The 25,736-nt window shown below is 24.3% G+C and overlaps 1 protein-coding gene across 1 annotated transcript; it reads right to left on the bottom strand.

The window, feature by feature from the left end:
* Positions 1–609: 609 nt before the first annotated feature.
* LOC114121160 (neuroendocrine convertase 1-like) lies at positions 610–24,928 on the bottom strand. The gene is given in 15 exon segments (XM_027983368.2): positions 610–1,051; positions 1,118–1,243; positions 1,316–1,449; positions 3,867–4,030; positions 4,257–4,478; positions 4,547–4,647; positions 5,451–5,660; positions 5,903–5,925; positions 5,928–6,074; positions 6,164–6,332; positions 7,775–7,924; positions 9,194–9,394; positions 11,231–11,335; positions 23,425–23,613; positions 24,784–24,928. Coding segments are annotated over 14 exon segments (2,226 nt in total). The 5' UTR covers positions 23,602–23,613; positions 24,784–24,928; the 3' UTR covers positions 610–754.
* Between the last annotated feature and the right edge of the window lie 808 nt (positions 24,929–25,736).

Raw genomic sequence — 25,736 nt, 5'->3', positions numbered from 1 at the left:
AATAAAAATAAATTATTTTTTTTACTGTAAATATCTTCATACTTATATAAAAATTATAACATTCTTATACTTAATAAAAATTAATTAACCAATTTTTATTTCATGATAATAATTCCAGAAAAATATTTATATTTTATTAATAAATTACTCATGTATAACTACTTTAAAAATAATAATGTATTGCTATATTATTTTATAAGTTATCAATTTGATTTTATTTCCTTAATTTCATAGTTAAAAATCCATTATTTCAAATGTGTAGAATATTAATTATTTAAATGCAAGTATGCATGCATACAATGTTATATTCATTTAAATAAGTGTGCACAACAATTTGTAAAAAATAAAATAAAATTCAAAATGATTTAAGATTTTTAAACTTTACCTCGTGTGAAAATACAATATGGATTTCTTTGCTGCATTACAATAAATGTATTGAATTCAATGATTTTACAAATAAATGTTTAAAAAATGGTTTAAAATTTAATTATAATTTTCATACGATGCCTACAGGTAAAAATAAAAATGTGTAAAATGTATAAATTATCATAATTACAATTATAAGCGCTGCAGTAATTAATAAGTAAAGAAAAATTAATAACACTATAATAGTAAACATAAATTGTGTTTATTAACTACAATACAGTATTATATATGATAATTAAATCATTTAAGAAATCAAAGATTTATTAGAAAACATCGCAAAGAATATTAAATTTATCATAAAATTAGTTAAACACGTCGAAATATTTGATTAGAGATCTAAATCGTTAACTCCGTCAAACAACTCCCTTTCTAAACCTCCAACTGTATTCATCATAGTATTTGACGTAATATCCTCTATAATTGCATCTTCTTGATTTGCAACTTCTTGTTCCATAGCCAATAAAATATTTTGTTGTAACATTTCATCATTTAAAACTTGATTTTTTGTTTCATCTTCGGTTTGAAATTCATATCTATTAGTAACATTAGGTCTTTTCTGAACCTTAGGTCTTTCAAGGCTTTTTACACTACTTAGACTAAGATTCGTAAATCTAGGTTTATCTCCCTATATAAAACAATGAATAGTAAAACAATGGTTTATTAAAATAATATAATATAATATTTGAAATACCGGTTTCGCTAATTTGAAAGCATCATATTTTCGATAACCATTTTGATAAATCTTTGGTTTATCTTTCGTTCCATGTAAAGATAAAGTAATTTCCGTAATTTTACCTTTGTTAGATGGCTTGCCGGTCTATAAAAATAACGTATTATCGATTAACCATTTATATTGTATATTAATTGAATCAAAAACGTGAATATATACTGTATCATAAATATCAATGACAAAATTTCCTTTTGGAGATTCTCCCCAGAAAGCAAGTATTGAAAAAGTCCATCTTCTTAATCCGCGAGTATCAAAGTCTTTTGATCGACTTTCCAGTACATGACATTCCGTCCCTATAAGTTAATATATGATAAATAATCAATTTATATTGAATAATCTGTTTTGTATAACAATATTACACATTTATTCAAATATATGAGTTCCGTGAATTTTTTGTTGAATGTACAAATTGTATACAGTTACATTAAAAAAAAATTAATATAATACACAAATATCAGATAATATAATGATTGTACATAACACATGTCAATAAATGACAAGATACAATTATAAATGTGTACGATTTGTTATGTCTAATTATGTAATTTGTAATGTAAAATAATAATTATAATTTTAGTTATGATAACATGAGATATAAAAAAAGTATTCGAAAAATATTGGTAAATGAGTCTAAGATATCTAAAAAAATGTTCATCAGGAGTCCGTGATCTACAAAAGGTTAAGAACCACTGAGATATATAATATGTATATTGTTATACGTGACAATAGAACCGGACATTCCTGTCACGTTTAAAGCTGCTTATCTAAATATTCCCACCCTGGATGTTGAATATAGATAGCCCTTAGTCGTCCACTAGTCACAACCTCATTTTATTTTACAGAAAATCTATATAATTATTTTAGCAGAACTAATATATTGTACACTAAATAAACAAAACGTTTACTACGTTATGTACCAACGAAGGAACACAATGCATCAGTAGATATCATTAGCATATACTTCTATTGTTAAAGATAAGTACGTATATTATTTAACCAGTTATTTTTTTTATCAATATTTTTTTTTACTGATTAAAGCTAAAATTATCGTTAAAGTAAAATTAAAATAACGCTAATGAATACAGTAAAAAATTCATGACAAACAGTTAATTTTATAGGAAAAAATGAATATGATATTTATAAATTTATAGAATTTTCATTTGAACTGAGTAATTTATCAACAGTTTATAAATTTGGAATTTTAAAATTATTATAATATTTAATACTTCTAGACTTAAGTTTATTGAACCACTTAAGGGTAACTATATGTCTATAGCACCAACTTCCTATTAACTGCATATATATTATAGATACGTATAATAACTTCAAACTTGTATAAATATATAATGCTATGTGATACTGCATGACATTTATCATGATAAATTAAATAATCACCGTAGATTTACTCTGTCTTAAATTCTGACAAACATAAACTACACATATTTTTAACACAGTAATTTATATGATTTTAACCAAACATAAAATACAGGTTTCAAAATGTTTTTAATCAAAATAACTATTTTATTTTCAGTAACTAATGAGTAATGACAACCCTGTATAAACAAAAAAACATTAATTTTTCGTGAACCAACAAATCCCAGGTTAGGTTAGATTATTTACCTTTTGTACTCAGTAGATGCTGTAAATCATAATTTTATTCAGGTCTTTACTTAACACATTGTGTATATCCTATAATATAAAAATTGAATTATTAAAATCTGATCACTGTTACATATAGCATACTATTTAATACACTTACAAATAAACGATAAGTTGCATAACTCTTGAAGTTATTGACAAAAATTCTATCGATTAGGATCTAAGTCTAGGATTTTGATTCAGTTATTCACTAGAAATCAATTTACTCTATTTGCAACAATTTTTTTTCAATTGTGTGTGTTTCAAATATAACAATAAGCATACGTCAAACTATTGCCCAATTTTTACTATTAGGGGGCAAGGATTTTTGAGATTCGATTGCATGGCAAAATGTACAACTCAAAAATGCATGTACCAACAATCAATAAATTATGTAACAACTAACAAATAGATTCCATAAAAATACATCATGTAGAAATAGTACAATTAAATAATACATATTTCTTTTCACAAATAATGTTTTTATAAAGTATGAAATAATTTTTTTTTACATTGTAATTTTTATTTAACCTTTATTGTGGGTACCATCGTGTGCAAATAAATAATAATTTTTTTTTTGTATGAAAAATGTAAATACGAGTAACTATTAATAATTTGTTTTCATAATACGTCATTATAATTTTTATAATCATATTTTTTACGAATACCTACTTACTCAAGATACACATAATGTATTTAGTAAAAGCCCAAATAAAATTATGATTTTTAACATTTACCTAGTACAAACAGTTAATCTTAGCATTAAATAATTAAACTTAGCTTTACCTAGTAATCGGACTTTTACGATAATATATTTACAGCTTAAATATAATATACCTATAGTTTGAAATATTTAATAAACAATGAAATTATTTTTTTTTTTTTTTTTTATGTTGGAATTTACAGTTTTTTCGAATCTTAAATAAAGTATAGTCTTAACAATTTATGATATTTAAGGTATTTATTAAAATAAAAATTGAATAATTGATAAAATTATCGACAAAAAAACTTACTTATTTCACATAATATGCTTAAACATAATAAAATTATAACTTATAAAAAAATATATTACCTAAAGGCGATTTCATTGCTATTTGAATATCTCCTCTTTTCGGATAAGTCATTGATAATACTAATTGTACATATTCTAAGTATTTTATTTCTCCAGATAATCCTTCGCAGCCATTTGAGTACACAGTAATACGAGCTGCACGGTTTCTTGATACAGGAAAACCTCTAGACAGATAATATTAAGACAAAACTCATTACCATGAATGAAAAATTATTTTTATAAATAATAAATATAAACATCACTTTAAAGATTTACAAATTTACATAAGGTTTTGTTTTATATGAACAATATTGTGAGTATTAACTAAAATCAATATAAAAATGAAACACGTTTGTATAATATAAAAAAATTTAATTTTTTTCATTATTATCCATTGCGTGCGATACCTACTTAACCTTAGGCATACGTATACCACATGACGACATTTCAGGCACGTTTTCCCATTTCATAGCTTCTTGAACTAGCCTATAAGCATTCACTAGTCCGAACCCAAAGTCAACGGAATAAAAAAATCCAGCTTTATTCCTGTTCCATCCATAGTTATCACTCAGTGGCGCCACTTGAGCTGTCCAAGCTATTAGATGCTGTATGTCCCTCCATGACAGTTCCGGGCTTGAAACAATTACAAATTTTAATTAATTTAAATTTGAATAATTTAAATTTTTGAAGTTTTCAATTACTTAGCCGATAGTGCTAACGCTATAATACCAGACACCAGTGGTGCAGCTGCAGACGTTCCCGTATGACTGGCAGTACATTTTCCCTTTACATCAGTGGTCAACTAGATTGAAAAAAAAATGTATATTTATTTTTTTATTTATACATGGAAAACCTTCAATAAATAAATATGTATTGCCTAAATTGATTTTCGTACATATAGTTAACTTGACAATACTAGTATAGCAGTCTTAATTATATATTTATACCTAAATTATTAATACTATATAAATATTAAATACATAATAGTAATAAATAAGTGATAAATCACAAGTTATTTCATTACTATACAATAATAAAGGGCACGTTAACCGAATGATTTAATGACTATATAACGTTTATTATTCCTTAAAACGTATAGAAGAACACATAAAACAATTTTTTTAATAAAATATAGTGTAAAATTCGTTGCGAATTCTGTATAATTTGTAAAGTAATAACCACTAAATCATATTAAATGGATTCTGTAAATGAATTAACTGTTATATTTTTTAGCATTTCAACTGTAAAATATTTTCATATTTTATAGTATAGGTACTGCAATATTGTATTGTTAAGTATTACATTATTTATGGCAAGATAAATTATTATTCTTTGGTAATAATAACAATTATTATTTGTTATAAGTCTCGTGTTTCCATTTAAATATATTTTTTTTATTTTTTACAGGTTTAGAAATAAACTTTCGAAATCTTTTCTGGTTATATTTTAGCCAAGTCTAAAACAGATGTTATTATTAGTTACATTACTATTAGTTACTATGATTGCTGCAATCCTATTGAATATCAAATTTACGACAAACTATCTCTATAATCAACGAAAACTCAATATTTATAATATTTTATGTGCATAAATATTGATACTTACCACATTCTTTCCTTGTCCAGAACCACTATATGCAGTAGCCATGATCGAAGCGCATCTTTCGGAATAGTGTGCAACGTGACCACTATCATCGCAACTAGCAATAACTATTGTGTATATAGAATTTACATAACCGTCACAAGCACAATTGTCACCTTCTGTTTTTCCATTACCAGCGGCAAACACATAAATAGCTCCTTTCCCGTCCCGACCCTAAAACCACATAAGTCGGTTAAGTTTTATATTAAAAACAAATTATTCAAATCGTAATATAATTTATATTTTAACAATATTGCCTAATTAAATGCATATACTTATTATAACCAATCAATATTCAGTAATATTATAAATGTATAACTATAACACCGTTATTATTACAAGACAAGTAATCATTAATAAAATATTTTTCAATAAATAAAAATGATAAAACAACACTTTATCTTAAGGTACTTTACTTGATGTATGCCTTTCGAAAGGACCTCTTGACAAAATCGGTTAAATGTTCCATAAACGTGCCAGTATCCGCAGGACCCCATGAATTACTATAAATGCATACATAGTTAAGAGCATATTTTAATACTTTAGCTTCTCTAGTGTCTGTTGATCCATCATCTAAAAACTTAATTCCTAAAATAAAATATAATATAATTTGTTAAAATTAAAGTTTTAATTTAACAGACTTTCAAATTTCATAAACTCTTAAACATCGAGTTTACCTCCAAGACTAGCTCCATAAGCTGTGCCAACACCACATATATCATTATCTGGCTGCATAATTATTTCTCCAGCACATCTAGTTCCATGAGATCTATATCCTCCATTACCGTCTCTATCGGGCATAATCTCATTATTATTTGAAATATAATTCCAACTTATGTCAGGATTCTAAAATTAATATTTTAAACCATTTACATACATAATTATTAATTATACATTATATTATATTGCAATATAATATAATAAAGAATGAAGAATGAAGATGAATAAGAAGAAAAATTATAGATTAATACCAAATATATTTTAATTACATAATAAAATGAAGTAATAATAATATTATATTCAATTTATTTAACAATTATCTAATAAAAAAAAAAAACTACACTTATACGTCTTATACTGTAATCACATTTATACAACATTGTATAATAATGATAAAAAAAAATGCTTAAATTATATTTTAAAATGAATAAAGAATAAATACTAAAAATTATACAACTATATAAAAAAAATCAAAGATCGAACAAATTAATTAATATAAAATTAAGTTATACTTAATAATATGCTGTCTAATAGTCACTATAACTTCTTTACAAATTTAATTATAAACATGAAATAAAAGACATTTCCTTTCAAAATGAAAATCCTATTTTAACACATATGACGTGTACTTAATATTAACTTCCATCATTATTAATTTTATCAGTAGCATGACTGAAAAATGAACCAAACGCATATGGGGTTGAAGAACACAATGTGTATTTGTGCTTTCAATAATATATATTACATTAATTTAAATTTATATATATAACTCAAAATACATTTCAATTTTTACACTCTGATGACTAAAATGTATATGTTAAATTTATGATGTTATATATACGCATCTCATATGAGTTTGATGTTATGTAATTTACACAATGTTTATGTGGACGGTGGATGATAACAACATTTCAAACATAGGTTTATATACCTGGCATTTATTAAATAATTGCCAGCCACTAATAGTTAAACGATCGTCTGTATAATAGATTTAATAAATACGTTTAAATTTTAAATAGGTATTGCATGTAGAAAATCAAAAAAGATTATCGTTTTTGATATTATTTTAAAGGTACATAAATAATATTATGTATTAATACAATTTCAGTAATGTTATGCATTATTGCATCCCACTTAACCATCCAAGACACCAATGTACTCAGATAACGTAATTTCAACCTTCAACCTAATTAAAAAATTCTAAATTGTATAAACAATACTATACCATAACACAATAAAAATTAATGTTTAATTAATAAACAATCAACGTATTTAAAAAAAAAAGAATTTTCAAAATATGTAGCTTATTATTATTTGTATATAATTAAAGAAACCGAAAAAATGTATGAAACATATATGGTAAATACATATCCATAATATAATTATGCATGCAATTCAATTAGAAAAAAAAATTGACGAGTAATAAATTACTAAAGTCATAATGAGTAGTAAGCTGGTTAATTTAAAGTATTTATAGTAACTTCACTCTCATTTTTATAAATAGATATTTAAAGAATATTCATTCAAATAAAAACGCAAACTTTAAATTTAAAAAGTTTTTAACTTACAAATTTTGGTAATATATCTGGATGTGTCCATTCTAATCCATCATCTGGTATTGTTATATTTACACCTTGTCCTGTATATCCAAGTTCAAAAAAGACTGGTACTATATTCATATCCAGCACGGGATCGTTTTCGTTAGTTCGAATATCTTGCTATAAATGTATTGTGTGGTATAAAAATATAATAAGATTAGTAACATAATGTATTAGAGGAAGGAAAGAACCTCGGCCATGGTAAATTTATGAAGACAAAAAAAATGTGTAACTTAATGTGTTAAATAAATGAAAATATACACATAATATATTCATAGAAATAATTAGAATACCATCCTGCAGTTCTACTATCTCCTTACTACCTACATTCAGCAACTGGTTTTCTCCCAATAGACACATATCGTCTTTTGTATACTACCCTTTTTACTTATACTTATCATTTCCTATTGTTTAATTTTTGATAAAATATGACATTTAAGTGATTTATTGACAATAAAAATGAATTAATTTTTTTTTTAATTTATACGATTAATTTTATAACTAAAATTATTAGATAAATAGTTAGAGAAGTATATTCATTTTTGGTAGATTACCGCTTATATCAACAATTCGGCCTATATTTACTACTTAGATAATATTGTAATTTTAATAGCTGATATTTTAGCATTGATTTTATAATGTTAATATTTTATAAATTAGAAAGTCAATGATTATATTAAAGCCAGTTCGCAAAATGTGATAATGAGCAATCAAACAATGCTAACCAACATAAGATAACAGCAATCAGCAGTTTAATACTATAGTGTAAATACTATACATACTATATAGATAGTAAGCCGGAAATAGATAATTATTTTCGGTAGAATACTCTTAAATTCTTTTATCCCTATATGTACGTATTTGAATGCATTTATAATTTAGATTTCTAAAATAATAAATACATAATTATTGTACTAGGTGCAATAATAATTTAATGTGATTTAACTGTTTGAATTATTATTTTAAATCATAATCTTAATATATCAACATTTTGAAGAAAAAAACATAATTTTTTGGTAAAAAATTGTCGAATCAGTCATGCATAACGATTAGATTAAAAGCACCAAGTGTACTAATATACTACTTATTTAACAGTATTGTACATTGATATATAGATTTCATAGTATAAATTAGTCAATTACCTAATTGATCATATTATAATACTATTCTAATATAATTTGGGGTGAGGATCGAGACAAAATCGATTTAGATAATGAGTTTTGATTTATTATGTACTACACATCATATAATAAATAATAATACTAGTTCTAGTTAATTCAAATAACTCTTTTGTTACTTTTAATTTATCTAGTAATGGCCAATAACAATATGTAATCATGTAAGATACAACTTCTTTTTTTTAAATATTCAAGTTACTTTCATACTTACAAAATACCACATATCAGGCCAGAATTCATCATTAAATGCATATTGGTAGTTACTTATTTTTCCAGCGGATCTATGAGTTACTTTTCTATTACGTTCTAAGCTATTACTTCTTGGTACAACTGACCGTGGAACTACGTGTCTAGGTTGAACTACACCACGGTAAGATCTTGCTTTCACAGCTTCTTGACTTGCGATTGTTACCTTTACATAATAATTAAAATACTTAGTGCTTCGATAGCATAAACTATCAACAATAAACAATAAACATAATAATAATATATATATTTTAATAATGATTCTAATCATCAGACAAGTTGTCAATCATTTGAATATGTACATACTTATATCTGAACATATTTTTTAATTTTTTAAATACTTAAATAATTTTTAGTTTTGTTCAGTTGTAATACTTTAAGTAACGAAGTTCATTGTTCCAAAATGTGGTTAATGATATTCAAAAACTTTTTCTACATTTAAAATCCCCATCTCATATTAGGTTAGATTTAACCTATATGTTATTACTAACATTGTGATACCTACCTAAATATTGAAAATAAGGAACACTGTCGATGTAACGAATGGTGAAAACGAAAATAAAAATACTAAAAAAATAACTAAAATATGTTTTATTAACAATATTTTAATTGAATTAACTAACCATCATCACGAAATACTATAGGACTCAACATGATATAGGATATTACATAATTATTATTAATTATTAATAAAATTAAAATAATTGAGTATCGATGCAATATAATCACCACCAAAATCAAACACAATAAAAAATATTTATCACAATTTAAAAGTTACAATCAGTTGGTAACCGAAAGTTTGTGTATATGTGAATTTTGTTTTTGTGTAATGTCACTTTTAATAATATTTTCAACATTGGGAACTTTATTAGAAACATTATTATAATAATATTATATTTTAAGCAACGTAAAATGTTTAAGTCATAGACAGATACTGAAAGAATAAGATTACCGACTTACGTATCTAGATTTTTGATTATTTTCTATAAATATTGACAAAACAGTCCTGAGTAACAATACAGTCTATATAAGTTTAATTATTGAAATTGCAATACATATATTATTAACAAAGATTTTCATAAAGTTCCTAATACCTAGTGTTAATATTTAAATTATAATAAAGTATAACAATTTTATTTCAATCAAAAATTAATTCAAAGAAAAAAAAATACTTAAACAATTTTAATTATAATTTATTAAAAGCTTAATAATAGGTAGGTATCATATTATGAAAGTTGCGTTGATTAATTACCTAATTAAGTTAACATAAACATTTTGTATTATTTTACTTAATAAAATATTACATCAAAATAACCTAAATAAAGTTAAGTTATTATAAAAATGATAAAAACATTTGACCAAAAATTACTTACTAAGCAATTTATAGGTAAATATCAAATTAATACAAATTAATTCTCTTTCAAATATCAACATTTCTTTTCAAGTAGAGTAATTTAATTACTTTTCATTGCTGTTGTTAAATACCTCTGTTTATGACAGTGGTTCTCAATCTTTTTAGAGCTACGACCCAAATTGTCACCAGAAAATCTATCACAGCCTACATGATTTCACTTTTACATAATCACTAATTAGTTCTAAAAATCAAAATTTGTTGATTACTTAAAACAATAAATTTATAGTTGTTTTCTGCTATGGTTGATAAAACAACTTATAATTTACATAGCTTATGTTTCTATACAGTAAAAAATATCATAAATATCTTAGAATCTATAAAATTGAAAAACTCTCACGACCCACAGTTTGAGCGATGATTGATATTACAATCGTTGGTCCACTTATACGTAATAAATATAATATATATTTATTTATTTAAGTTAAAATATATACTCCTTCCTGAAAATATATCCTTGTACCACCGAATCCAATATTTAAACTTTAAGTTAAAACTGAATATATTTAAAATCTATTTATATACTAAAAATATTTATGTTAAAATTAACAATTTATAATTAAATGATTTAAATGTCAGATAAGTACTTACAAATTCATGGTTATTTAATTGATGCGTAATAGCTTCATTATTATTGAACGATTTAGATGGAAGTTCAGTTTTAATCATACGATGGAAACCATCATTACCAATATCCTATAATAATATTAAAATTATTAATTAATAACATCAAAAATTTCTATTTTTTTTATATTAAAAACATTATGAATCATAACTACATTTATTTATCTTGTTCACCTATTCAACATAATAAAAAAGTAGAGATGCAAACTTAATTTATTAATCATTATAGTATAACACTGTAACAATACATATCAATAAATGGAACCAATAATATAAAGTAAATTGTTTATTAAAATTGCATTTTACATAACATGTCAACATACAGTCAAAATTTAAATAGGTAACAGTTTCACCTGATGATTTAAAGAAACCCTGAACTATGTTTAAAATGCCTGTGTTCAAATGTATTTAAAGTTTCGTTAAACTTTTGGTGATAAATATTTCAAAACAATTAATTTAATTTTCAATAATTTAATCCATGTACAACCGTTGTGCAATTGATTGAATTCTATTATTTGAAAATTAAACATTCCATAGATATTACAAACAGCTAATTAAATAAAAAATTATAACAAAATTATAATAAAAATGTATTCAATACTTAATAATAGTTATTGATTAAATTAAAATAACTTCACCAATGACTAATTATTAAAACTAAAAATAGATAACATTTTATTAAGTGATTTTATAAAAAAATAAATAACAGCCATAATAATAATGATAATTATAATTAGCATTAATAAATATTTAATATATAATTTATAATAATATTTAAAGAATAACCATTTAAAATATTAAGTAAGTATTTACATTTTACATTAAATTATAAAAAAAATATTTAATCATTTAATAAATAAGTGTATAAATATATGATAATTTATTCATTTTAAAGGTGAATGTCTTTTCATTATACTAATAAATTACCCTTTTCCTTAGTGAATCATATATATTAAGATTTTTTTAAACTGCAAAAACCAATATGATTAAATTCATTATTCAGAAATAATCAAAATGTTTTTAAAAAATGGTTAGAACACTTTTAAAAAAAACTTTAATTAAAAATCTTTAACTAAGTACGCAATGAACAAAAGTCTAAATAATAAAAATCAATATAAGTCATAAGCATTAAACATATATTTTTTTAACGTTTTGTTGACATATCTTATGCTCAACCGAGCTTAGTCAGGAAATTTATATTTCAACAGCGCGGCAGAGTAAATAAATTCGCCTGGTTCCTTATCATTTTTACTCGTATATAATACTTAATAAATGTCGTTTGTAAGCCTTGAAAAAAAATAATAAGGGATTAACCTCGTATCCTTGTATAATATAAGGAACTAATATTGTTTTATTACCCCTCATATACGTATAATACTAACCTTACTGTATACAATGTACAACGATATAGTCGTATTTTTCTTCGTACATACCCGCCAGTATACTATATAAAAATACTCTTCTACCCTCATTCTAGTAAAACTAAACTTACTGGTTAACTACTTGTATACTAAATGAAAATTAATAGTTCGACTTGAAGCATTCTATATAATTTATATAAAATTATATATTTATATATTAATTATTAAATAATATACATAATATATTTAATAATATTTAAAGAATAACCATTTAAAATATTAAGTAAGTATTTACATTTTACATTAAATTATAAAAAAAATATTTAATCATTTAATAAATAAGTGTATAAATATATGATAATTTATTCATTTTAAAGGTGAATGTCTTTTCATTATACTAATAAATTACCCTTTTCCTTAGTGAATCATATATATTAAGATTTTTTTAAACTGCAAAAACCAATATGATTAAATTCATTATTCAGAAATAATCAAAATGTTTTTAAAAAATGGTTAGAACACTTTTAAAAAAAACTTTAATTAAAAATCTTTAACTAAGTACGCAATGAACAAAAGTCTAAATAATAAAAATCAATATAAGTCATAAGCATTAAACATATATTTTTTTAACGTTTTGTTGACATATCTTATGCTCAACCGAGCTTAGTCAGGAAATTTATATTTCAACAGCGCGGCAGAGTAAATAAATTCGCCTGGTTCCTTATCATTTTTACTCGTATATAATACTTAATAAATGTCGTTTGTAAGCCTTGAAAAAAAATAATAAGGGATTAACCTCGTATCCTTGTATAATATAAGGAACTAATATTGTTTTATTACCCCTCATATACGTATAATACTAACCTTACTGTATACAATGTACAACGATATAGTCGTATTTTTCTTCGTACATACCCGCCAGTATACTATATAAAAATACTCTTCTACCCTCATTCTAGTAAAACTAAACTTACTGGTTAACTACTTGTATACTAAATGAAAATTAATAGTTCGACTTGAAGCATTCTATATAATTTATATAAAATTATATATTTATATATTAATTATTAAATAATATACATAATATATTTAATAATATTTTAATATTTAAATAATTTATTTATATATTTATTTATATAAACCAACTATCTTAAATATATGTTAATCACGATATTTTTGGATTATAGTGTTACCTATATTGCGTATTTAAGAATTGCGTTGTCGTTTATCTAGAGTTTAATTAAGCAATACTTATGTCATATATTTTTTCTGCCATTTTGTTAACATAAATTATTCGGTTGGAAATGAAAATGCTTATTTTTACATAGTAGAATTATAATATAGTATAATATCACCCGAGGATATTCGTCAGTGCAAAAATTATACGCACACCGATGAACAAAATATGGTTACATTATGTCAGCGATAGAATAGTACATATTTTTAGTATGATGATGGTTTTAATAATGGGCACGACGTGTTAAATTATTATGTTTATATTCTACTACTGAAGCATGGATCGAATTTCCAACGGATTCATGTTGTTATCATATATTCTACGTGTCATTTTGAATTTCCCAATAAATCCCTCAACAGAATAATAACGAATCTGTGTCTCGTATTATTATTATATTTATTTTTTATATAATTATTATTTTAATCCAGCGATGACGATACGTGTTGATTTTGAAAAAGATACACCATCGTTCAAAGCTCTCCAACGTTATACACTAGTATCGTATGTCATTTATCATATTTGAAAATACATTTATTTATAAATGTGCATTTCCTTTATTCCTTAGTTTTTCTCCTCACTTTTCTCAGTTCAATCCAGAATAATTGAAATCGTAAACAATTTTAAATTATCGTATTCGTAAAATCATTTTGAGTGGTAAAAACTTCACCTTCGTACATTTCTTAAAAACTGTGTTGTAGTTTTTCTTTGTATGTTCGATGCATAAATCAACGAGAACAATTCAAAATTCAAAATACCGTCCAAATACGATTTCCAATTTCTAAATTTCTACATACTACATTCTTATTACCTTCTATCCGATAAATTAAAAATAATTAATAAGATATCCATTATAATGTACAATACGATCGCTCACCCCACATCGGAATTTAAAATATAAAAATCATCGGTCTATTATATAAATTATAAATAAATTTGTTTCATTCGTTCTAAGTGGTGTGATAAATATGTTCACATAATATGTTTTAAAAACTTAAGATATGAAAAAAATTACTTAACATGTTATGAAAAAGTACACATAGAGTGTATAAAAAATGAAATATTTTATTCGAATAACAGATGATAAAACGTGATGTGGTTACAATTTGGCAACCGGCCAAAATTCGGGGCTCTCGGGGTTTTCCTTCGGAATCCTTGCACCAGGGCTGAATCAACCCTGTGGTTGTCTTTGGAAAAGTTCGAAGTCGGAAAATTGCATTCGGAAAAACTAAGTAGCGATGGCATGCGCTCCCGGTGCGAAAAGCTGCGGCGGTCTGTCAGGAACGACAGCCCGAGGGTTGCTGAGCTGGCGCCCACCCTTGTGTTAACGTTAAGTACGATTTATTCATGTAGTCCTGGTACGCGCGTCCTCGGCCGGGGTCGAGGTCACAAGGACACCCGCAATAGACGCATGCGCTTCACAGCAAAAGCAGTAGCAGCACCAGTAGAGGTGTGTACAGTCGATGTGAGGGTGGAAGTGGTGTGGCGGTAGTGACGGCGCTCATCGACCGTGACGTGCGTGTTTTGTACCATTATATAATATACCGCAGTCATCCCCTATTATTATTATTATTAATAATATTATTATACGGCCTCTATATACAGGCCTAGATTGACCAATTTTGTATATTTGTATCCTGATAAAGTAATAGAAACGCAACGATTTTTCGATCATATGATATATATTGACAGTTCGTCCCAGGTTTGGAAAAGTAAACTATGTTGTTTCATATTTTGTTAGTGAAAAATTGTTTCAGTTTCTAATGAAAACCCTAAAAATAGCATGATATGAAAAAGTTTTAAATATTTTTGGAGCTATCTATATCAAAACGAATCTAATAGGTAATTATGAATAAAGAAAAGTCAAATTGAAACATTAATTATTATTGTTTAATAAGATTTATATAAAAATTATCAGAATTTTTCTTTTGTTTGGGAGGAGGTGAGAAAGAGTTAAAATATTAAAATCATAAATTCAACCAAATACTAACTAATTTATGTGGAATAGTATTAATAAATCTATATTATTATGATAATTTTATCAAGTACTTATATTAAAAGTCAATGATATATTTTTAGATTCTCAACGAAGTGATGAATGTATTGATTTTACAATGATGTGTTTTTTTTTTTTTTTTGTGTCTGTGTACAGCTTAACTAGTCGAAATAATGCTCCAATTTCAAACTATGGGGGTGGTTTCCGATGTAAAAGTGAATATCCTTGGTGCATTATAGAGGTAAAAAGTTAACATTTTCCAAAAGTTTTCAAAAAATTCGAGAAAAACAAAAAAAAAATGACGGAAAAACGGCAATTTTTACGCAAAACCAGATTTCGACCAAATCGATTTTTTTTTATGGTTGTAATTCAAGAACAAATCACTGAAAATACTTGAAATTTTCACCAAATGTTAATGTCAGTGGTATCTGTATATAGTAAAATTTTCAAAAAAAGTTGACTATTTTTAAGTTATTTATAGACCACTGAAATTTTCGATGTTTTTGAGAAATTTTTTTTAAAGTGTCGATAAAAATTTTTAGATGACCAAAAAGTTTTGAAAATGTCATACAAGGTTCCTTATGAGTTGTTTTTATTGTAGCTAAAAAAAATTAAAAATTGTTGGTCACAATTTTTTTTTATAAGGCGTTTTTAGTTCAAATTTTTACGAAATCTGTCGAAAACGCGAAAATTTGCAAGTAATTTTGAAGTTGAAAAATCATAAAATTTTTTCTTTTATAACTAAGTTTTGAAAATTTGGTACAAGGTTCTCCATAAATTTTTCTTCAAATATCTGTAAAATAAACTCTACCGGATTCAGAAAAAATTTTTATGAGTGTTTGAATTTTAAATTTTTACGAAATAGCGTAACGACAACGATTTATCCCAAACGATTTTAAATATTTATTATTATTCAAAAAGTATAAGTCGTAGATACTTGAAAATTTCACCAGTTATTTAAATTGGAATTTTCTTTACATGATTTAATTTTCAAAATATTTTGATTTTTTTTTTTTTTTGAGCTATTTATAGACCACTGAAATTTTCAATTTTTTTAAAGTGTGGATAAAATTTTTTTGGCCCTATCAAAATATTTGAAAATTTTATACAAAGTTCCTCATATATTATTCTTATAGTGATTAAAAAATTATAAGAATACATAGGCACAACTTTTTTTTATTAGCATTTGAAGTTCAAATTTTGACAAAAATTCGTCAAAATCATGAATATTTGCAAATTATTTTGTAGGTATAATTCATAAAATTTGTTGTGTATATAACTAAGGATTAAAAATACAACATTAAGTTTTCCATAAGTTTTCCTTCAAGTATCTATAGAGAAAACTCATAACATCATTATAGGAAAAATTTTAAGTGCGTTTGAATTTTTAAATATAATATACCTACCTATCTTAGACAGACAAATCATCTCCGTTCAGAATCGTTTTTCGTATACAATGATACCTATCATTGCATTCAAATTTAACCTACCTTAGTCCGAGGTCCACCCAACCCCCTAATGTACAGCAGAGCGGTACCCACTTGCCGACTTTTTAGACATTTAACGGAGCTTTATAAACAGTGCTACATGTGGATCAAGTATTAATTGTTCAAAATCATTGATAAGTTATTTCAATTTTTTTATTCTCTTCGTACATCGAGTTGTCAACTATTATTATATTATAATGAGCTGACTTTTAAATTTACTAGCATTGTAATAATGACATCATCAAACAATTGTTATTTAAGTCGATTGTTTATTCTAATTATTAATATTATTATATCATTATATATTATATATATTATTATAATATTATTATTAATATATTATGGCTTTTAATTTTACTATATAATCACTTTATCATAATTGTTATACATGTGTACACGTGTCTTGCTCGTCATCTTAATTATGGCTGGGGTTTGGGGGAGGGGCTAAAGGCTCTTACCCGAAAGAGCCTTTTGCCTCATTAGAATTTAAACTAAACTAGTCCTCGGAAAAAAAACTGTCATACATTCAAAATGCATATAAATTAATAATTTTATAAATTATATACTTATTACAATATATTATTACTTTAGATGTAAATGGTTTAGAATATTCTAGTTTTCCTACAAACAATCATAGCAATGAAGATAGATTTAGATTCTAAGAGGCGTAATGAATAGATTGATTTTACGATGATGTGATATGTGTTTGTGTATGTTTTCTTTGTATACTTAAGGCAGTAAAAATAAGAGAAGGGATCAAAAGTAAAAAATGCTCAATATTTTTCTAAATAATCGAAAAAAATTAAAAATTAAATTAAGAAGCTCAATAATTTTTATACTAAACCAGTTTTTGTGAAAATTGATTTTTTAATCTTTAATTCACGAAATATGTGTATTATTATTTCCTATACTTGGTATAATTTTTTAAATATTTTCACTCTTTTTGAATTACTTATAGACATGAGAATTCTTCCATTTTTTTTTTCTATAAATGTGAATAAAAAATTATTTACCTAGTCATATTTTTTAAAAATATACACATTCCACATAAATTGTCTATACATCTGTATAAAAATATATAAGCATAATGCTTTTTTTGTGTTTATTTTAAGTTCGTATTTTCACAAAATTTGTCAAATGGTATTGACCCAAAAGTTAATAACAATAATATAAAATGTTAAAATAAAAAAAAAAAAAAAAAATAATGTTAATATAAATATTTTTTATTATAATAACTAAATGATGTAATAAATGTAAGTTTTTTTTGGCATAAATGAAATCAATCTACTCTAATACTAATAATAAAATAAATTACTTTTATACAAATATCAAAAAACATATTATCATGAAATATACCGTGATACATAGTGACAGTCTATATACGCTTAGAATCGTTTATCGGATACAATGATACATAATTGAATACAAATTTAACACATCCATTACAGTGACCCTTTCGATATCTACTAAACAACAGAGCTGTACCAACTTTTCCACCTTTATTTTATGAAAAGACGTGAATAAAGTGGACCCTGACACAAAATAAATTCAGTGATCTAATTATATTAAGCGTAGAATAAGGTAAATTATATTTTAAAATTAAATATTCACTTCTAAATACAGGCGTATACAATTGTAAAATTTTATATGCACTTATTATGCTTATAATAAAATAATGTATTATTATATTTTGTTTACATTTGATTTTTAAAAATGAAGGGGACTTTTAATTCTATGGTTTATTTTTTACTTCGATTTTCTAGTACCCTATAGCCCCCTTAAGGCCTTAACTACCTACTCATGTTTTTTTTTTTTAATACACAATAATCGCATTATCTATTACATCCACCCTGCACTCAACGTTAAATCGGGTTTGAAATAATATTATTGTATAACAATGAGTCTAAGTGTTTTTATTTTTTTTTTCATCAACTCACTACACGTTTTCATTTCATTTTCATTGTCCAGTTTTCTTACAAACTGAAGTACTACAAATTGTGTAAAACATTATTAGTGAGAAATTACTGTGACTAATTGATTTGAAAATCATTACAAATAATTATTTACGGTGTAAAATTTAAAATATTATTATTATTATTATTATTGTTAGTATTGGATACATTTACTTTCGTCCGTAATGAAATATTAAGTATAAACTACTAATGCTAATACATAAGTAACAAAAGGAATATTTTCTTTAACTAAAAATATATTATAAGTGTCATAAATTTTTGAAAATACTTTTTAACATATTTTTGGTTCACACCGAACGCCATGTAAAATCTATATTGTAAATCATGAATTATTAAACTCGGGACTCAGTTGATTGTTGCTATATTTACTTTGGATATATGGCAAATATACAACTGTAAAATATATTATAAATATTTTCTGTATTATATTTTTTAATTCTATATCTTTCAAGAAAATATTTTTTATCTAAATTAAAGTAACAAAAACAAATAACTATAATTTTTAAACACATAAAAAAACGTACTTTATACACCTTTGTAGCTTTAATATTTGTTTCATTAACGATTATCAAGCTATTTCAATTATTTTTACTTAAAATTCAATATTAAACATTAAATCGATAGTATTTATTACGCATCTGTCATGAATAATTTTTAGTTTAAATCTATGAAACTAAACGTAGAGTATTTATTTATTATTTACACCTTAAATATAGGCTTTATAAAACATTTAGATACTTAAATATATTAAATTTATAGTATCTCAAATTAGTTTAAAATATTTCTCAAAAGTACCACAGCTCAAAAAAATACAAACGAAAATTTTACCTTATTTTTTTTTAAATATTCATAACAAAATATAAGTAACCTAATATTTTTCTAGTAATATTTTAACAAATATATTATAATATGTCCATCATTCAGTTATAATATATTATACCTTATGCTTTTCATTTAGTTATAAATAATAAAAATATAAACCAACTACTTTATATATACAAATTTTAATTATGACAATAAAAATATTCAGTAATATCTATGTTAATTTTTTTTTTATTATATTAGCTATGTGTAATAAATAAATACTACAACAGAAAACCTTATTGTTTTGCCTTAAGGACGTTACGATAACATTAAAAAAATATAGAATGCTAGCTAAAAGGCCAAGTACTTTCCTCCATCGTATTTCTGTTTTTATGATTTTATACTCTTTCAAAGTAGGTATAATGTATATATACCTAGTTATTATATTTATTTTAACATACTTATTATTAGTTACGTCATTTTCAAGTAATATTTAATTTAGTTGATATTTTTTACTATCAATCAAATTAATATAGTTTTATTGTTTCTTTATTAATAAGAATTTATATTTATATGATAGTAAATGTTTTGTAAATATATATATATATAATGTAAGCAGAAGCAATACGAATAGGAACATTGTTAGACGCTCTTAAAATACGCCCTCAATTTTAACTGCAGTAATACGTTCACTTAAAAGATATTTCACCATTGACAAAATTAATAACAGTAATAAAAACATTCTATACGTTTGGCGTAGTCTATAATTATGTCTCTCATTATTGACAATTATAATTGTGAAACGAGCGAAAAAGATTACTGAGAGGCCAAGTGAACTTATCTATTGAAAAATAATAATTGTTATTTTTCAGTCTTGACAAAATAAATATTAAGAAAACAATTCCTCTCAGATTATAACTATTATGAACACTTCCTTATTATACCTCAATTACTACGTTTTACATATTATTATTCGGATAAGGATAAATGGACGTAACCGTTTGGACATAACAAAAAAATATGTATAAATCAACCAATAAATATTTGTAACAAATTTAAAATAAGAATTATTATTTTACGCTCAAAATAGATCAGTATTAAGATATATCAAATACAATTTAAAAAATATTAAAAATGAATAATTTAATTATTCATATAGGTATATATATAATTGAAATTAATAAGTGAAATATTTTGGGTGAGTTTACTTAAAAATTATGTTCAATAATTCTGGTTTATATATATTTAATATTTATAAATTATAAATTATTAAATTAGAATAGATATTTTATATACGTTTTTGACATAGTATAATAAATAAATATAATTAGTATAAATAACTATTTTTGATATTGTATTAATTTTTTTTTTTTTTTTTAATTAATTATTTTAGACTGTTTTAGATTTGTATTTTTAATTTTAATATTTTATATAATAAATATTTTTTTAGATATTTTATTTATGTATATTTTTGACTTATCATTATAAATACACTTAACTAAATAATTTTATTGATTGATTTATATTTTTTTTTTACGTCCAATTGTCCCCACGTTAAACAACTATTCGATAATTATCAGCGAAATATCATTAAATTAAGAAATCCCATTATTATTATTTAAATAAAGAAAAATATAGCGATTAATAAGTATAATATAGTTAAGTTAATAGTTATCTATAAACTATATGCGACAATCCAAGTAGTAATGGTTAAATTTCATATTTCCCATTGTCATCGTTTTAGCAAGGAAAAAATCTATAAGCTATGTGTAAAAACAAAATTTAAAATACGAACTTATCAAAATAAAAATATTAAATTCATAAAAGTCATACCCACTAAGTGAATAATTTATAAAAATACGAGTATACTAGTTTTCTAAAGTTTCAAAACAAAATTACACAATTCTGCAAAACATTTCAACCATTTCAGAAATAATTAAGTATTATAACAAATCGACTGACAATTATTATAGGTAGATTATTTAAAATACAGTTTCAAAACCATAATATGATGGAAAACCATTAATTATTTTTTGTAAAGCCATTAATAATAATTATTTATCTGGCTAAATATTAAAACAAACAACTAACAAGTAAGGAAAAGCACATCACTACATGTATGCCAACTTTCCAGTTTCTATATAAGTAATTTATGAATGAAAAATGAAAGAATATGACATCCATTATCCAACACCTGATGTTATTTCGCATATACAATTTAATATTATTTAAATTATTTTATTAAAATGATAAACACGTCTAAAAAATAAATATAACTAATAAAATATATTAACCACTATATGAAATTTAGATGTAATAACTAGTATAATACAATAATGCAATAGGTATAGAAGATTTAATTTAATTTAATTTAATTGTATAAGACCGCATCTCATACAATCATGTATAGGCGCTAGATAGTACTATGGGGTTGGTTTTTCAATTTCCAAATATAATTATAATTATAAAAACAACATGATTCATAATAATAACAGTACTATTAAAAACAATTAATGTAAGATTAGATCTGGACGTTTTTCAAAAAAATTACGCCTTTTTCGTGTTCACGGTAGTTATCTATTATCACAAACAATTCACAATTTTATAAGTCTAAATAAATTTATATATTCAGCTCCTTCAAGTGCAGTATTCGTATTCTCAAGTTCTGAGAGTTATGTGATTCGACCCTACATAAGTTGTGATTTATAACAATTCACTGTAGGCGTGCGTCCTACAGTGTTATAGATGCGTAAAAATGTATAGCCTTTTCAAAGACGCGTCTTTATTTTCGGGTCAACACTGAGTAACATAAACATAACACTTATAAGTGAAAATTCAAGTATCTTATAGTTCCGTAACTCCTCCCCATCAAAAAAAAAAAAAAATTCACCTAGCTTTGATAAATATTATCATTATTATCATTTATCATTTTAAAACATTTAATAATGGAACCTAATGTTCCAAAATTAGTTTAAATTACTAATAAATAATCAAATAATTTATTTTTTTTTATCATTTTTTAATTTTAATATATGTATAATAAGCTTTATTTAAATTTTCTACTTAATTTTATTAAACTGAATTCATTTATTTAATTACCCACCCAACGGTTACACTGACGGTTCTCGATACATGCATTATACCTGTCATTCCCACTAAGCTATGCTCGATAAGCAACTTAACTACTAATATTAGTAACTGAGACAGTTGTTTTTAAACATTCATAAAATTACAAAATAGTCAATCCATCATTTTCACAGAATATACTTAATTTACTCGTCAATGGTCTGTTTAAATCTACGTTACCGGTCCGTCGTATCTCATGCCGACATCTCGCGCCACTGTTCTAGCTACCATTTCACCCAAAGATACGTGCGCCAACCATTCATTGGTGAAGTATTTGACGTCAGAGTCACTGGAAGCCCATGCCGATAAAACACACGCGTTAAATACCAAGAGAAGTAGCGTGCTTGATGGTCTCATGTTTATGAATAACTATATACAAGAAACAAATTAATTTTTATATCCAAACTGTAATATTCATAACAATTTGCATATATACCTAGAAAATATGTATTATATTCAATATAAATACCTTACACAGAGTTAATAAACAAAATATGGGAATTGGGGATGCCTAACTCTTTTAACTCCTCCGAAATGTTTAATAAGAAATAACATCGAATCTATAATAGTTCATGACATAGTAATTAGACATATAATAATAATTATATTATGGATTTTTTAAAATGATAGGAATTTTTTTATTATTGATAACTCAAAAACCTTACCTATTCAACAGCTGGTGTAAACTTAACACATTGCAATTATAGTAATATCTATATTTTGATCAACCATATCAATATAGCATAATATGTAGCTGGGTGTGTGGGGTAAGATCCCTATTCCTAACCTAACCTAACCCTATTAAGAAACATGCCTATTAATAACAATGTATCAATAATATTTGTTATAAGAAAAAAATCGTGTAAAAAGTAAACAATTGTTGAAGGTAAACAAAGAAAAAAATTTAAATTATGCTTATGAGTCACAGACAATTGAATTAAGTAACAATTTCTGTTATATTTTTGGGACTTAAATTATTTAAAGAAGTAATGATCAAAATACCTAACTTATATACTATAATCAAAGAGAAATCACAACTTCATTTTGGCTCAAAACTTTTGAATCTAAAACTTTGTGATAGTAATATCTGTGTGCGGAACATAATCAGTAGTTAAATAAGTAAATATTTTATTTTATAGTCTAAAGATTGGAAGTTTTTATAGTTGAATATTAGTATATCTAGTAGAAAAATAATATTATATTATTCTAATTATAAAACCACAATTATTATTTTTTTTTATACATATTATAATATATTTCCACTGAAATTCCATCTAAGAGTGTTTAAAATTGTTTTCTCTTAATATCATGAAGTACTTATTAGTTACTCGTATTATGAAATTATGTAAATTCTACGTAAGTTAAATTAAAAGACGTTTTGCATTTAAATAGATATTTAATAATGTTTTATGAATAACATTAAATTCTGTGAAACTACTTTCGTTTTAAGATGTAATATTCTACAATAATATGTATCGACATTCGATGTTAGTAATTTTTAGTTTGTATAGTATTAAGAAAAATATATGCATAACTAACCTTTCAAACTCCTGATTTACGGATAGCAGTAATTTTATGTAAAATTATGTAAATTATTTTTATTTGTACATCGCATAAAATAATCCGTAGTTGTTAAACTACAACTGAATTTATATTTTTAACAGACTTATTTATACGTATTTGATAAGTAATTTATTTGTATTATTATTATTATCATCTGCACACTTGTGTCTTATATTTTTATTATATTTTTCCCAATTGTTGTAAGGGGTCTACAAGTGCGTGCGTAATGCACATTAAGTTTCATGGAACACATATTTTGCTTCTTTTATTATAGTATGATATATCATGAATAACACGTTTCGCAACACTAATTAGTCCATTGTATTAGTCTTTGTCACCCACGCCAAAAATAACTTACTGCACTTACTCATACAAAATTATGTATGTCGTATTTTTTTAGACATTTAGAAAAATATCAAAATAAGTATGCTATTTTTCTTCATACTATCGAGACGTGTTAATTTATATGATGTACTGTTTTTATGTTTATATAATAATATAATGTTAACCATATATTACTAATACACATTAATTTTTACAGATAAAAAATTATAGTACAGAAGTTATTGATGTAAGTATTTAAAAAAAAAATAATGATATTAGAAAATAATTATTACTTTATGTATAATATACAAAAAATACAAACAATACAAATATCTATATTGAACAGTTTTTGAACAGTTTTAGTGCATAGTTATGCCCCTCTCTGCCCCCTGTTAGTCATAGTATTTACTTTTTCAGACGAAGGCATAGTCCGATAGGTAACTGATTATTATTTATATATATTAAACATTTTTAGAGTGTAATCGCTTACTTAAATTACAGGAATGGAAATTAATAACTTTTCTCCTTTATAGTCACTTTATTTCCATTTGCAAAAAAAAAGCAGGTAAGTGGGTACCGCTCTGTCCGCTCTGCTGTACATTAGG

The sequence above is a fragment of the Aphis gossypii genome, chromosome 3, assembly GCF_020184175.1.
Source record: "Aphis gossypii isolate Hap1 chromosome 3, ASM2018417v2, whole genome shotgun sequence".
In the NCBI taxonomy this organism is placed as follows: domain Eukaryota; kingdom Metazoa; phylum Arthropoda; class Insecta; order Hemiptera; family Aphididae; genus Aphis; species Aphis gossypii.
The sequence above is the reverse complement of the archived record's forward strand: the minus strand, read 5'-3'. Positions and strand labels throughout refer to the sequence as shown.